At 38.9% G+C, this 15,557-nt stretch overlaps 1 protein-coding gene across 1 annotated transcript; it reads left to right on the top strand.

Moving 5' to 3' along the window:
• Nucleotides 1–1,080: 1,080 nt before the first annotated feature.
• b4galnt1b (beta-1,4-N-acetyl-galactosaminyl transferase 1b) lies at nt 1,081–14,880 on the top strand. Its single transcript, XM_034688003.1, has 12 exons — nt 1,081–1,729; nt 3,269–3,370; nt 6,243–6,465; nt 6,545–6,721; nt 7,139–7,245; nt 7,534–7,571; nt 8,231–8,411; nt 9,038–9,130; nt 10,006–10,193; nt 10,286–10,426; nt 10,512–10,749; nt 13,012–14,880. Exons 2-12 carry the CDS (start codon nt 3,367–3,369, stop codon nt 13,227–13,229), a joined length of 1,608 nt encoding a protein of 535 aa, XP_034543894.1. The 5' UTR covers nt 1,081–1,729; nt 3,269–3,366; the 3' UTR covers nt 13,230–14,880.
• Nucleotides 14,881–15,557: the final 677 nt, after the last annotated feature.

The following is a 15,557-nucleotide window of genomic DNA, read 5'->3' as shown; positions in this document are numbered from 1 at the left end:
ATAATTTAATTTAACATTGTAAACATTCCATAAGATGATGCCATATCCCCATGCTTTGACAGTGAGATCACTATTTTGAATTTTCCCTCACCTAAAAAAACTTTGTGGCACTATAAAAACTTTGCAGGCCACAGATAACTTCCATGCAAAAAAACATTGCTGTAAGATTTTCCACACAAGAACATTTTAACAATACAGAAAAAATTATTAAAATAATAAACAAAAATAAATATATATGTAGGCTACATAAAAAATATAAATACAACTAGAATAAAAATTAGGTTATTATAAAAATATGAATGCAGAATTGGACTACCCCAACTGGTGTTTCTACACCTGAACTACTTTACAAACAGGGGCTCAGCTTCTTGACTTGAATCTGCTCAAAGCTACGGTGGCCCTGAAGTGCAAATCACAACGGCAAATCAGAAAACACTACGGCATTAACCAAACCGGAAGAAGTAGGTACCCTCTGAGAATTGCTGTTGTGTTTTCTGATTTGCCATTGTGTTTTCTGATTTGCCGTTGTGTTTTCTGAATTGTCGTTGTGTTTTCTGTTTTGTCGTAGTGTTTTCTGATTTGCTGTTGTGTTTTCTGATTTGCTGTTGTGTTTCATGATTTGCTGTTGTGTTTTCGGAATTGTCGTAGTGTTTTGAGCATCAGGGCCACCTATGAATCCCCATCAAAACAATGTAAACAATAACAAAGTGTAGGACAAAAGTCTCATGGGGCACGCTGGTGACACGTGAAGGCAGCGTGGGCAATCTGCATACAAAATTGGCTCCCAAATGAACAGCTCGCCACTGCGAATCAGTTCTCATCAGTCACTGAAAAGAGCCGTTCAAAAATCCGACTCGTTCGCGAACGTCACATCTCTATTAGGATATGTTAGTTTTCAACACAGGCGCACCGTGAATGGGCGGTACTCATATCAGAAATCATCATTTAACAACGCACATGTCGGCTGTCAACGTGTGTCTTTCAATGAAATAAACTCACACAATGCTGCACGAAGACACCGAAATTACACGTCCTCCTGGACGAGGCGTGTCACAAATTGGCTTGTTTATGATGCGGATTTTTGGGGGGAAGGTCCATATTTTACAAGTAAAATTAATTTGTTTTCAATTGGTGCAATGATACACATTGGTACACATTTAAACTCTTTACAGTTTGGTATTCATGGTAAAAGTATTATTTGTCATGAAGACTCTGGAAATAAAGTCCAACCGTCTGACAAAACAAAAAATACCGTCCTCACCAACATTCCCACACATGATTCCAGACACAAAAAACACACCCATATGTGCAGACTGTCACATCCACCCATCTGCGCACCCTCACGAATACACATTTTGCTGAGTGGTGTTTATGAACAGGAGTAGTTGTTAAAGCAGGATCAAAATAAAATGCGAGCATTTCAGAAATGGGGTGTGCCGTATGCATGTCGGAGCTCTGTGATGCTGCCGCTCCGCAGATTGACCGCTGAGTGTTGCGTTTAGGTGCGGTGCGCTCTCCGCTGCGCTGCTGCTGCTGCTGCTGCAGGGGGAGCGTCCGTCCTCAGCCTGCAGTGCTGCGATGTGCGGCCGCCTTACTTGTCTCCCGGCTGCTTCGTTTCTGCACATCTAATCCAATTTGCAGGACCACTAAAGAGGGGAGTCATTTAGAGGAGCGACCTCCATGCAGGAGGAAGGTGAAACAGCTTACATCGTGCATCTTTGAAACTGAGGTGAGCTCCCTTTTCATATGGTTTGACTGTTCTTACAATAGGCCTATTCATCTTGCCTTATTTTTGTCAGTATTTCTGGATTTGGTATAACATTTGACGGATTCTCTACTGGACAATACACGAGAAGAAAAAAGAAATGAGTGGAAAATCTGAGAGCCTGGTGACTGCCGAAAAGCTTAGGGATTTAATTAGACGTGTTTTAGCATTTGAGCAATGTTATCGAAAGACATATCAAGCTTTCCCCCCCTGCAGTCTTACTCTCGACAAGGTAGGCTGATAGGCCCGTCTAGAGATGTCGTGTTAAATCTGCAGCCAAGCAATTATGCTCGCTGGTCCGGATTGCTGGACAGATGGATGTAATATACTTAGACATTTTCTTATTATTGAGGATGATGGCCGGTAAGGAGGGGTCACTGATGCAGAACAAAAATGCGGTAATTTAATGTCCACAATCTGAATAAGGCAACAAATCTGTCACGCGCACTTTGGGAGGGACCCACGGAGCTGTGCCCATGTATAGCATGTCCACAGCTCTCCTTACCTCCCCATTGGCCTGTTTGTAGGTTAATTAAAATCAGCAGAGCTACTAATACAGACCGCAGTTTCATTCTGATTGGCCTCTGGATATTTCCTCATAATTTAGATCCTCTCACATCATCTCTTCTTCGATTACTAATCATTCCAAATGCAAAATGTCTAAATCCATGTGAGGGGAAGGTTAGAGCCACCATTGTAGGGTTTATTCAGTGAGCCTAACAGGACGTGAATCACATTTGGTTGGATTGTTCATTATCCTGTTCCTCATAATGATACATATTTCAGCATTCATGTTCTTCTTGTCCATGACATTCCACTGCTTTGATTCATAGCTAGAGATAAACAACCCTATTACTGATATGGTTCTGTTGGATGCATGATTTTATTGTCTGATAATAAATTGTTTTTCAATCTTAAAAGTCCATTTAAAATCTGAACACGTGGAGATTGTATTTTCATGTTTTTAAAAGAGAAAAGAAATCATAAGCCTGGGAGTCTGATCACAGTGAATTTGTTATTATGGATGAAATTTCCAGCTATATAATTAAGTAAATCTCCTTTGAGGCTTCACCTGTGTGAGGAGTGGCAGGACTACATAAGAATTTGTCCTGTCTCATAATACATTGATCTAGCCACATCCTTCATCGCTGATGGAGGAGTGCTTTTAAATGTGCTTTTAAAAAGAGCTTTTAAAGGAACTATTTCCTGTGTGAGATGTTCATAAGTCTAAAACAGCCCATCTGACTGGCTGTTCAGCGCTGATCCTATCAGTCTGGAAACTATATTGATTTTTTTCTTCCTTACTACTCTATGCTTAATTATTCTCCCCGCAACCCTTTTAGTGTTTCTCCCAGGGGATTAGAGACCATGCAATCAGCTGAAGCACCATATGGATATCAGACCTTGCTTTTATGTGATTATTTCTACAGACAAGTCTGTGTTGATTTTTTTGTCCTGCTTTTATAATAACCTCATCATTTTGTTTTGTTTTTTTGTTTCTAGATGGGGAAGGTGCTCCCTCATTTCTGTGACTATTTACATGGTTTCTGGAGATGCAGGTGCCTTCAGAGGATACCCTTTCACTGACTGGATAGAGGCAGATGGGTAAGGTTTCTTTCTTTAATCAAACATTCAGGGATGACACTCAACAATGAAAAGTAACTTGAGTAATTAACAAATTACGTATGAGAATTTAAATTCCACAAACCATGTACATTGTTTTTGACTGTTTTTGAGGTGTTATAGAGCAGGGGTTCCCAAACTTTTCAGCCTGCGACCCCCAAAATATAGGTGCCAAAGACTCGCGACCCCCACTGTCCCTCAAAGTGATTTAATGTGGCTTCATTTAGCTGGTCTGCAGAAAATGACCCTACCTATATGAGCATGTGTCTGTGTTTCCTGTGCCATTATGAATTAACCTACTGCTACTGATGCTTTTGTTATTAACTGTTCACTAACACTAAACTTAGGAGTCATCTGGTAAAAAAAAAAAAAGGCAGAAAACTCAATACATTTTCTATTTTCAAGGTTTTATTTGCTACTATTTTTGTCAATATTTTTTTACTTTAATGAGTAAAATGTACTATTATTAGATAACATTAAAAAAAAAATGCGGAAACACATCTCACAACCCCTCATTTGTGTTTCATGACCCCCCAAAGGGTCCCGATCCACACTTTGGGAAACCCTGTTCTAGAGGATGTTTTACAAAATATATACAGGTCTGAATTAGTATGTGCAACAACATTTTGTCCATGATTGGAGGATGCATCCTGTAGAATCCCCCTGAATATAGTGATAGAAAAAAGGATAAAGGGAAAGAAAGAAAGAAAGAAAGAAAGAAAGAAAGAAAGAAAGAAAGAAAGAAAGAAAGAAAGAAAGAAAGGAAAAAAACAGAAAGAAAAATGGAAGAAAGGAGAAAAGAGAAAGAAATAAGGAAAAAGGAAAACAAGAAAAGAAAGAAAGATAGAAAGGAAATATTTGGCGCTTTAGATAGGATTACAGTGTTGTAACTTCAGAGGTGGACAACAGTCTGTCAGAGAATGACCATCACACAACAAACTCAGCCCTTGTCACTCACACAAAAGCGGTGTTTCATTATCATGCAGAGCGGAAATAGTTTTTTTTTGCTCAGCAGAGCTGGAATGTCAAATAGAGAGTTCATTGTACTGAACAGTTTAAAATGTGCCAATAGCTGCAGTGACAAAGAGAGGGGAGAACAAGAAGGAAAACAACTTCCAGATGTTTGAGTTCTTGCTGTATGAATCTTACTCCATCTGCCTGAGCATGTGTAAGCCAGTTGTTGTATAATACTCTGAAATATGAGCTCAAGGATGATCACAGTTAAGGAGCAGAAAATTCCTAAAACCACACTGCTGATTGTTTATCATCATTGTGACCACACTGAAGGCGTTGGTATGTTTTCCTGCATCAAAAAGAGCATCATCAATATGTGTGACGCTTTCTACTGAATAGCTCCTGATTTGAAGAATGCTTTAACTTCCATTTCATTTTACACTTCAGTTTCTCTTCCACGTATGTGACCACGGAAAATCTGAAGAATGCTTGGCAGCTCTGAGTCATGATGATGGTTTACAGAACGTATTTTTAAAAGTCTGCCTTACATAATCTAAAAAATGTATAATAAAGTTCATCCAGAGCTAATGGACGACTACAACAGCCTAAATTTAGTTAAATCATGTGGATATTTTCCAAAGTTTCAGGCTTTTCATATGAAAAAATAGCTCTCTGTGTTTCCCTGGAAAGTGTGAATTTGCTGAACTGTGGTAGTGGGATAGTAACACAGAATATCTCAGTCCTTGAAAGATATTCCAGATATTCATTCCAGCCCCACATCACTGATGTCACCCGGTCAGAACACTTCCATCTCTGTAACATCTCTCGCCTGCGTCCATCTCTCTCCCTCAACAGTACATCCATTCTGGTTCACACCCTGGTCACCTCCTGCCTAGATTACTGCAACTCCCTTCTTTTTGGTTTACCTGACAAATTCATCCATAAACTTCAACTGGTTCAAAACTCTGCTGCCTGCATCATCACCAGAACCCCCTCCACCAGCCACATCACACCTGTCCTGTAGCAACTCCACTGGCCTCTCATTAAATACTGCATCTTTTTCAAGATTCTGTTCCTCACTTTCAAGGCCATCAACAACTTAGCTCCTTAGTACCTCATTGACCTCCTCCATATCAAAATACCCACCCATAGTCTCAGGTCATCCTCTTCCATCCAACTCACCCTCCCACCTGCTTGCTTGATCACCATGGGGTCGAGAGCCTTCAGCCGCTCCCCCCCTCCTCTGGAACTCTCTCCCCCAGGACTCTTACAAAATTTCACCTCTCCCACCACCTTCAAATCCTGCCTAAAAACTCACCTTTTCCGCCTAGCATATTCACTCTAATACGTCTATTTCGGACTGGAATGACTTCCACTCCCCCTTTCATTTTTCTAGTATTGTATTCTTTATTCTAATGTATGTATTTATTTACAGTTGAGTGTTGCTTTTATTGTTGCTATGTTGTAAGGTGACTTTGGGTGTCTAGAAAGGCGCCTATAAATAAATTGAATAATTATCATTATTATTATATTCACTGGATTACCTAAATGGGTTACTATCAGTTGAGGATAACATTTAAATGTATAATACAACAACTGTTTTGTAATTTGATTGGACCAGAGGCTTTCCATGAGCGCCAATATAGGGTACAACAGCACTGCACCACTCCTCCCCAGGTGTTGAATACTTTCAGTTAAAATCACAGTCTATGTATAGATTGATCAGTCACTGAAAATTGAAGTACTGATAAATCGACTTTGTACAGTTCAGGAAAGTGTTTGTGTTGCTAGGCCGTAATCCAGCAACAGACAAGTTTTGGTATAAGTTGTTTTGGCAAAGCAAAATGAACAAAAGAAAAGATCAGGTTTAACATTTTATACATTCCCTTGTCTGTGTCAGGTTTTAGGATGCGCTCCCTAAGAAAGACTGTGTTGCTGGCCATCCTGGTGTCAGTGGTGCTGGTACTGGCTCTCCTCCACTCATGGCCCACTCGGGGTTACACCACAGTGGATGTGTGGCAGCGGCCGGGGCTGATAGCAGAAAGACATCTAGAGGAGAAGCTGCCAGAGCTAGATCACCGATTAGACAACATCCCTTTTCATGTGAGGGACAGCGTGGCAAGGTAGGTGTAAACCGAGCATTTTTTTAACCATCGCCCATCTCATACCTCACTGCCTTACATTTATCTCTGATCTGTGCAGCTTGTTGGCGCGTAATGGGTGTGTATGTGAGGGTGAGAGTGGAGGAGTAAACCTGCCCTTTACCCAACTCTTATTCCCCCGGGTGTCAGCACACCCACTTCACACTGCCTTTGAGGCCTCTGAGCTGGAGGAAATAAAGAGGAGACGGGCCAAAGAGTACAACAGTTTCCAGAAAAGGTATTTATTGACTACGTAACCTAGTTTTATTCATCAGATGTAAACTGCAGTCATCTCTGGATCATTTCTAGAAGACATTTGTGTCCCTTTCCTTCTGTCATCCTGAAATAACCCAGATCACAGCAGCAGTTCTGTTCAGGAGATCAGAATGGAAAATGTGTATTAATCATGTGCTGTCTTCATACTGGCTGCCTTACAACCAGAAAAATTCAATCTGTTCTCTACATCTTTTTTTTTCAGAAGGTGAAAAGGTCTAATATTATTAGCTCATGCGTTATCCAGCTTAAGTGCTTCCATAAAGAAACACAGTTCAACTGGATTTTAAGTGTACTTGTCTAATCTTTTCCTGTTTGTGTTTGTGGAGGATTGTTGTGATTAAAATTCAGCATCTTCCTGATGTGACATTTTGTCCCTCAGGTCACAGACACCCGCAGATGTTCTTATCATTGCAGAGGCGAACAATCCCTTACAATATCCAACACAGGGCGTGGATGTACGACCCCTGAAAACAGTCATCATCCCAGGTGAGACCTTGGACAGAGTGAGACGTATGAAAGTGGCTGACGTGGTAGCACAGTGTTACTGTAATAAGGAAATAAATAAATAGGAGAAGAACAATTACAATGAAAAATGTCACATGTTGAAGTAACTACACACTTTTCTGAATTTATCTGAAAGCTAACATAATGTGTGAGAAATTAGGCAGAATGTTAAAATACAAGTTTGTACTGTTTTTTCACTTCTGTCAACCAGAAGTTGATAAAAATATGTCCCTATGCTGCTCTAAGTTATTTGTGGTCATATCCTTTCAGGCTTGGCCTTACATGACCTTCCCAGAGACCACTACTCGGTAAGTGCTTCAGTTTGACCATAATTATCATCTAGCCCTATTCTAGCTCTCTGCCCTCCTTGTCATACACTGGCTACCTGACACATCATTTCAAAATGTTGTTGCTACCAGATGATGTAAGACTAGCCCTGCCTCTGACCACCTTTTAGTCTAAAACTAAAAACTTTTTTTAGACACAGCATTCCCTCTAATGGGTGCAAACAATGAATCATTTAAATTAATTTTAAGCATTTCAATTATGTGTTGAGATTGGTAAATGTTGGACTGTGTTGGACTGTGTAAGGTGCCCTGCAAGTCAGGACAGAGCAACCAGTCAGTCTTTATCCTTTGGAAGACATTCGTGGGTGATTCAAGACTTGGTTTTTGGTGGACTTTAGAGCACAGATTCTTGTGTCTACGCAGAGCTGATTACTTATAGTAATCGTTCACTGGGTGAATCATACCACCACAGCCCCTCTGTGCAGGGTTTCTGGGGCAGCTTAGGGCTGTGGCTGACACGGACAGAGCAAACTGTGAGCATAATTTGAAAGGAAGGTTTTCTAAAAGGGATTGTTATACAGAACTCATTTAAATTAAGGCAAGATCAGCAGGTGAATCTGTGTCCATCAACAAGACTCTGCAGCTAGGATCCATCTGCTTTTCTCTCTGTGCCGCTGTAGATAAACATCACTGCCACGCTGGGAACTCTAAATGTGGCTGCAGAGGTACAGGGGGTTAAAATCAAAGGCGATGGCGAGATGCACATGACTCTGTCGAGTCTCATCCTGCCCAACCTAAACCGGCAGCTTCAGTTTGTCACCTACACAAACACGCTGTTCCATCCAAGCACCGCAGATACAGGTGAGGCCTTCAAAATATCTACTTTTAACCTAATCTACTCACCTTTCTCTCCTATTCTTAATTTCATTCAAAATTGGAGGAATTTGTTTTTTTTTTATAGTTTTAACATATCAAACATGTAATTTATCCGTTATGTTCCAAGCTCATATTCCAAAATGTTAAACGGACAAATTTAGCCTCTGCCCCACTGCTACAGGTAGTCTCTGTTTGTTTTCCATCAGTCCACTACAAGGACACAAGACATCATCTGTGTATTTATGGATCTATGGACAACATACATAAGAGGAAATGAGACGTGATTCAGAGCCAGGCTATCAGTTTCCCCCTGCTTCTAGTCTTTATACTAAGCTAGGCTAGCTGGCTATAGCTATGGACACATGAGCATAAGATTGGTACTTATCTTTCCTTGGCAAACATTTGGAACTCTTGCTTTAAATGTTTGATTTTACTACAGTTTTTGGCAAGAAAACATATATTTTTCCTTGGTTTATTTTCATTTCCTTTTTATTGCTTCACAGCAGCTATATGTCTTTAAACATTTAAACTGTGAAACAGAAAAGGAGTCAAAAATTCATCCCATAACTGTGATAAAATGAACTAAAAGTCATATTTGTTTTGTATTTTAGTGCAGTTTGAGACAGAGGGACATCAAGCTGTCTTCACTATCAAGATCCGTCACGGTGTAACACCTAAACTGTACAACACAGGATCCAAAGGAGGTAAACCACAACACCTGCACAATAACTGTGTTAGGAACAGAGGTATCAAGTAACAAAGTACAAATACTTTGTTACCTTACTTAAGTAGAAATTGTGGGTATCTATACTTTACTGGAGTAATTATTTTTCAGCTGACTTTTTACTTCTACTCCTTACATTTTCATGCAATTATCTGTGATTTCTATTCCCTACATTTTAAAAATAGTCTCGTTACTCTTATTTCATTCCAGCTTGTCATCTTTAAAAAAAAAACAAATTTATGTACATTTACATTCCAATAAAGGCTATTGATAACATGCCTGTGAAGTTTGACTTTTCGCACCATTAAAATACTTATAGGCAACTAGTCATCATATCCTCCGCTCCATGAAACACGTTAATGCTCAGGAGTACACATATATGGTCCTTTAATGTATTTGCATTGTACAAAAATGAGTTCATTTTCAATGGGTATACATGCGGCTGAAACAGGTGCAACCCAAATATTTCAACATTAACATATTAATATAACACTATAATAATTATGGCCTCTAGAAACTTGTTTTTTTTGGAGGTGGGGTAGTGCGCTATAGGCCCCTGTGGCACAGCCTAAACTTTTGTCCTTAATGGCATTTTTCCCATTACATTACTTTTACTTTTATAATTTAAGTAGTTTTACACTTTTACTTGAGTAAAAAGCTTGAGTTGATACTTCAACTTCTATAGAAGTCTTTTTAAACCCTAGTATCTATACTTCTACTTGAGTAATGAATGTGAATACTTTTTATACCTCTGGTTAGGAAACATGGCATCATTTAACCACAGCATAATGTGACAATTCATTTTGAAGTATTTTTTCTTTTAAAAAACGGTTGTTTGATCTTTTGTCTTTACAGAGTACAACGTCAGCGCTCTTGTTACAATAGCTACAAAGACCTTCCTCCGCTACAATAAACTCCAAGATCTTATCGACAGCGTGAGGAGATACTATCCTTCGGTGACCATAGTAATCGCTGATGACAGTGAAAATCCTAAATCCATCTCCGGACCTTACATCGAACATTATATAATGCCTTTTGGAAAGGTAGAGAAAAGGGAGAAGTCTTTTATTTTAAGGTCCTTGTTGTGTCTGTTGGTGTTTCTTCTGGGCTCAGAGCTCTGTGTTGTGTGTCTCAGGGTTGGTTTGCGGGACGAAACCTGGCTGTTTCTCAGGTGACCACGAAGTATGTATTGTGGGTGGATGATGACTTCATCTTCACAGCCAACACCAAGCTGGAGAAACTGATAGACGTTCTAGAGAGAACAACTCTGGACCTGGTGAGGAACAAACAGTTTGTTCTTTTTGTTAGTATGCTGTTGTAAACTGTCAGTCACATTAGTTTGTTTGTTTGTGTGTGTTTAGGTGGGTGGTGCAGTGCGGGAGGTCACAGGTTACACAGCCACCTACAGACAGACTATCTCCATTGAGCCAGGAGAGGAGGATGGAGACTGTTTACACATGAGGAGAGGGTTTCATCACGTCATCCAAGGCTTCCCTAACTGTGTGGTGACTGATGGAGTCATTAACTTCTTCTTGGCTCGCACCGACAAAGTGCAGCAGGTCGGCTTTGACCCCCGCCTTGCCAGGGTGGCTCACCTGGGTGAGTATGTCTCAGATTAAATTTTATCCATGTCAAATATACAGTCAGAGCTGGAGTTAAGGTATGAATTTAATGAATATGATGCAATTTACAAGTTTATTTGTACATGTTCAAAGCTAGGTTTGGCATTTATTAAGTTTATTATAGTCTTGAAAGATCCATCAAATGTACGATCCTGACTGGCATCTTGCAACACATTAACCCTCATGTTATGTTGTGGGTCAAAATGTTGTGGGTTAAGTTATTGATCTATGTCAGTGTGTATATACTTCAAATAGTGGTATGAATTAAAGGACTGAGATGAGGAGTTCTTTTTTGCATCTAAAAGATGATCTGGTGTATGTTAAACCGTCGGAAAGATACTGATTAAACACAAGATTTAGAAATACATTAACACAACCATCAACTCTCTCTTCTCAGTAAATTGTTCCAGCAATTCATCTTTTGAAGATTCAAATCTCATTACAATGTTTGAGATGATATCATATGCCGAGATAATGCTGCAAAGTAAATATACTGTGAAGTTATCTCATCTTCAAATGCAAGTATCACAGAATCTGTGCTCCACTGAGATTAAACTAAATACATGAATTAAATTAAATTTAGTTTCATTCAATTAAGGGCCCTAATATCTAGTTTCCAGCTTCTCTTACTTTTAAGGTTGTTGGAATCCTTTTTCACATTGTCGTCATGTCTTGATTGTTACTTTTTCCATCAATTGTATCCTTGATGTCCAGTACTTTATGTTGTATTTTACACGCTGACATCAACAGGGATGTATTTTGACTGCAAAAGCTAACGAGAGCATCATCAACAAAATTGACAAATCAAATGGCTGCTGTGAGGCGGTAAATGTCCGACTAAACTATTGACATCACATTGCAGAAAATACTTTTTTGTTGAATTTTACCACTTTTGACTGTTAAATAAAAGCAGGATGAGATCATCAGAAAACCCTTCTTACACATATGCAGGACAAGATCAGTAGGAATATAAGAGGTATTACTTTGTCCACAAGGGGTGCCCAAATGGACACAATCAAATATCTCACATGATATGTAACAACGATTTTGAAGGGTATAATACAATTTAATATAATTCTTATTGATGGGATCCTTTGACTGAGTGATCAATGCTAGTGCTAGTTCTAAACTCCCCAATTCAAGCCTTAAAATGTACAGTGTAACTAAGTTAAAAAGATTTACGTACCCCAATAAAAACAGAATTTTATGGTTCGCAAATATAGATAGATAGATAGATAGATAGATAGATAGATAGATAGACAGACAGACAGACAGACAGACAGGTAGGTAGGTAGGTAGGTAGGTAGGTAGGTAGGTAGGTAGGTAGGTAGGTAGGTAGGTAGGTAGGTAGATAGATAGATAGATAGATAGATAGATAGATAGATAGATAGATAGATAGATAGATAGATAGATAGATAGATAGATAGATAGATAGATAGGCAGGCAGGCAGGCAGGCAGGCAGGCAGATAGATAGATAGATAGATAGATAGATAGATAGATAGATAGATAGATAGATAGATAGATAGATAGATAGATAGATAGATAGATAGATAGATAGATAGATAGATAGATAGATAGATAGATAGATAGAATTCTATCTAATGATTTCTGCCCCAGATGATGGCAGAAATTCTTCTTTGACAGGGCTCAACAATTATTGAAAATGATGCAAAGAAACTGAAAAATGTTATTGTTTTATGAAAAATTGAAAACCGCTTAAAACTCATTTTAACTGTGATGCGAACAACACATTACAAAAAAGTTGGGACAGGGACAATACAACACTTTTTATGTAATGATAGCACCAGTACTGGATAGCTGCGATCTTCAGGCCCTTAGGCAACATTGCATTAAAAACAGACATGACTCTGTAGTGGAAATCACTGCATTGGCTCAAAATCTTTTCTAAAAACCATTGTCTGTGAACACAGGGCATCATTGCAGCAACAAATGTTGGTCAACACGGTACCATGCAAAGAGGAAACATACATAAACATGATATAGTTCACATTTTTTTCCACCTGGTAATATGTTCAGAGTTTGTAGAAGTCTATGAAGAAAGCTGTTTTTGTGAAATTCTAGTCTCTCTGTTACTGACATGCTGTATCTTATGTGTTTTTAAAGTTTTTGCTGTGTTTTTAAGTTTTGTATTGTTTAAAAAACACAAGAACAATTTAGATAACACTGAAGGGGACATTTTGAATGTGTCTGACTATTATGTTATTGTTTGTTGTTCAGAGTTTTTCATCGATGGCCTGGGATCCCTTCATGTCGGCTCCTGTGATGATGTCATTGTCAATCATGCCACCAAAATCAAACTCCCCTGGGTCAGCCAATCAGAGAGCGACAAGACTTACGCTAAGTTTCGTTACCCACCAGCCTCCTCTGATGCCACACACACGAAAAACGGCCTCCTTTTCTTCAAGAACCGATTCCAGTGTTTGACTCATAATTAGCTCCTGTCCTCTTTATCCTGAGGGTTCCTCTGCTCTTCCTGAGTTGCCAAAGATGTTCTCCCCCACCGCGTCCCGTCAGATAAGATTTCAGACAAACACTTTGGTTTACTTTTTACCAAGAACCTGGACAAAACATCGTCTGGCTTTACTAGATTTCATATGTGTTGTTATTCAGTGAAGTTAGAAGAAGTCCAATATAAAAGTTCTGAGTGGAAACATATCCTCTCGTTTACAGACTCAGTTCAATCACAGCATATTCGTCATGAGCCTAAGATTATAAAGGGATTTTACTTTTTGTTTGTCAAATTTTATCTGGCTTGACATCCTTGAGTTGTTGAGCTTTGGGGAAAACATGGTAGCATCTGTGGGGTCTGAGTCACTTTGTTATTACTGTATGCTGATGTGGGAGGAGGTTCATGCAACCTCCTTCGATTTGCACTATCCATCTAGATGCTTGAAAAAGCAATAGTGACATCAGCGCACCTGCAGAGGAGGACTGAGCCTTAGCGAGAACAAAAGGACACTTTCTTTAAAGGGACAATCCTGTACACACAGAGCATAGGTATCCTTTTTACCAATGCCACATGAAGAACGATCCAGAACTTTTTCAGCTGTGGTACCCGCGCTCTTTGTGCCAAAGGTTTGGGCTGCAGGCTTTGGGGAGTTTTAATCTGTTTGTGTTCTAGTTTTGCTGCCCCCCTTCTTTTTACCAAAAGTCTTCTGTGTCATCGAAAAAGTTTGGTCCCAAAAATCTAGTGTGACCTGATCTAAGAGCAGATTTGTTTTTTGTCCCCTGCTGTCCATTGCTCTTCATGTTTCCAACATCTAAGGAAGTGATGCTTTCGGGTCCTGCGTTGCTGATGAGAAACGATGAAAATGATTGCATCTTAACATGCTGCCTACAGAGAGAAGTCGAGTGAACCAAAGTGCATGTTCATTTTTCCTCGTTTGAAGAGAAGTAAAGAGGAGATCAAACACACACTCTGACAGATTTAACAAGAGCATCATGATAAACTGACACAGTTTGAGTACATGGAGCATGAGCGAAATAACTGAACGATACCCAGTGAGACAACGTTAACAATACAATGAAACAAATCCATCTCCTTTCCTCTTCTATGAGGACAGTTAATCAAAGACTGATACACTCATGCCTGAAGTGACGATGCCGTTCTTTTATACCATGGCCTTTAGATGGCGCACTTGTATCCCTCTTTGATGTAATAAGTCAAATCAATTTTTAAAAGTAATTTGCTCTTAGTAAAGAGATGCCAGAAATTCACACTCAGATTTGTCTTAATCTCCAGAGAGAGCTTTTTAGTGCAATGTTTCCATTCCACATTTTTAGGGTTTTTTCTTTTCTTTTTTCAGTTTGTTCAGCGTCAGCTCTCTTAACAGGAACCAGCTGACAATAATATGCTTTTGTGTAGATGTGTGTTCAAAGTCTGTCTAATTTTCTGGTTTGCAGCAGCCAACAAATCTAGAGCTGAGCTGATTTTTTTAAAGAGAAAAGAAAACATTGATATTTATTGTATTACACTGAAAATTTACTTGCCTGCCTCACCCAAAAAAAATCACTGGTTTGAGTCATCCAGTCACAGCAGTTTCATTATTTATTTCAGATGTTGACAAATAAAAAGGTCTGTTGAAATGTCTCCTTTTTACTGCCCACAAAGAGATGTGATATGTTTGAGGTCTGGGGTGAAAACAGTTCTAAATAGCTTCTTTCAGCTACAGTTAAAAGGCTCTTGTCCTGCTCCACAAATGTAAGACAGACTATGATAGAACAATACGTTTCAGCAATGGTCAAAGTGCAGACATTATCATCACCTCTTTAAGTGTTTGAGAGAGACTCAGCTCTTTTGATGTACAGATAGAGATAAGGGACTGCTAAATGTCTTGTGTAATTAAGCTCATATAATCATTCATATTAATCTCCTGTAATACAGGTGTTATTGTGTGATTCATGTCATATATTTGCTGGTCAAATTCCTATGCAAAATCTGTAACAACAAACTGCAATTAGATGTCAATTATTTAAAAACGAAGTCACCTGAAACTTGAGCTAATGCTGAACGAAACAAGTGTATCTTTATGTTGAAGGACATTTTTTTTAAGACAAGTACAGTTTTCAAAGAAAAGGTTTCAGTTTTTAGCATTTTTTGTTCAACATTGTGTCATGTTTAGTATAATGTGGAGGAGCTACTGTGATAGAATCAGCATTTCTTTATAGTTTTTAACAACATTTCTAAATTTTTATCATGAAAAAAACAATATTTCAAAAGTCAGCCCATCATTATACAATAGTCTTAGAAACAGAAAAAGTTA

This window comes from Notolabrus celidotus, chromosome 1 (assembly GCF_009762535.1).
Source record: "Notolabrus celidotus isolate fNotCel1 chromosome 1, fNotCel1.pri, whole genome shotgun sequence".
NCBI classification, from domain to species: domain Eukaryota; kingdom Metazoa; phylum Chordata; class Actinopteri; order Labriformes; family Labridae; genus Notolabrus; species Notolabrus celidotus.
Note: the sequence above shows the minus strand (reverse complement) of the source record. Positions and strands in the feature narration are given on the sequence as shown.

Coding starts and splice junctions, on each gene's coding strand:
- b4galnt1b (XM_034688003.1), top strand. Junction 8,412..9,037: donor TCCAAGCACCGCAGATACAG/GTGAGGCCTTCA, acceptor TTTGTATTTTAG/TGCAGTTTGAGACAGAGGGA. Junction 10,750..13,011: donor TGCCAGGGTGGCTCACCTGG/GTGAGTATGTCT, acceptor TTTGTTGTTCAG/AGTTTTTCATCGATGGCCTG.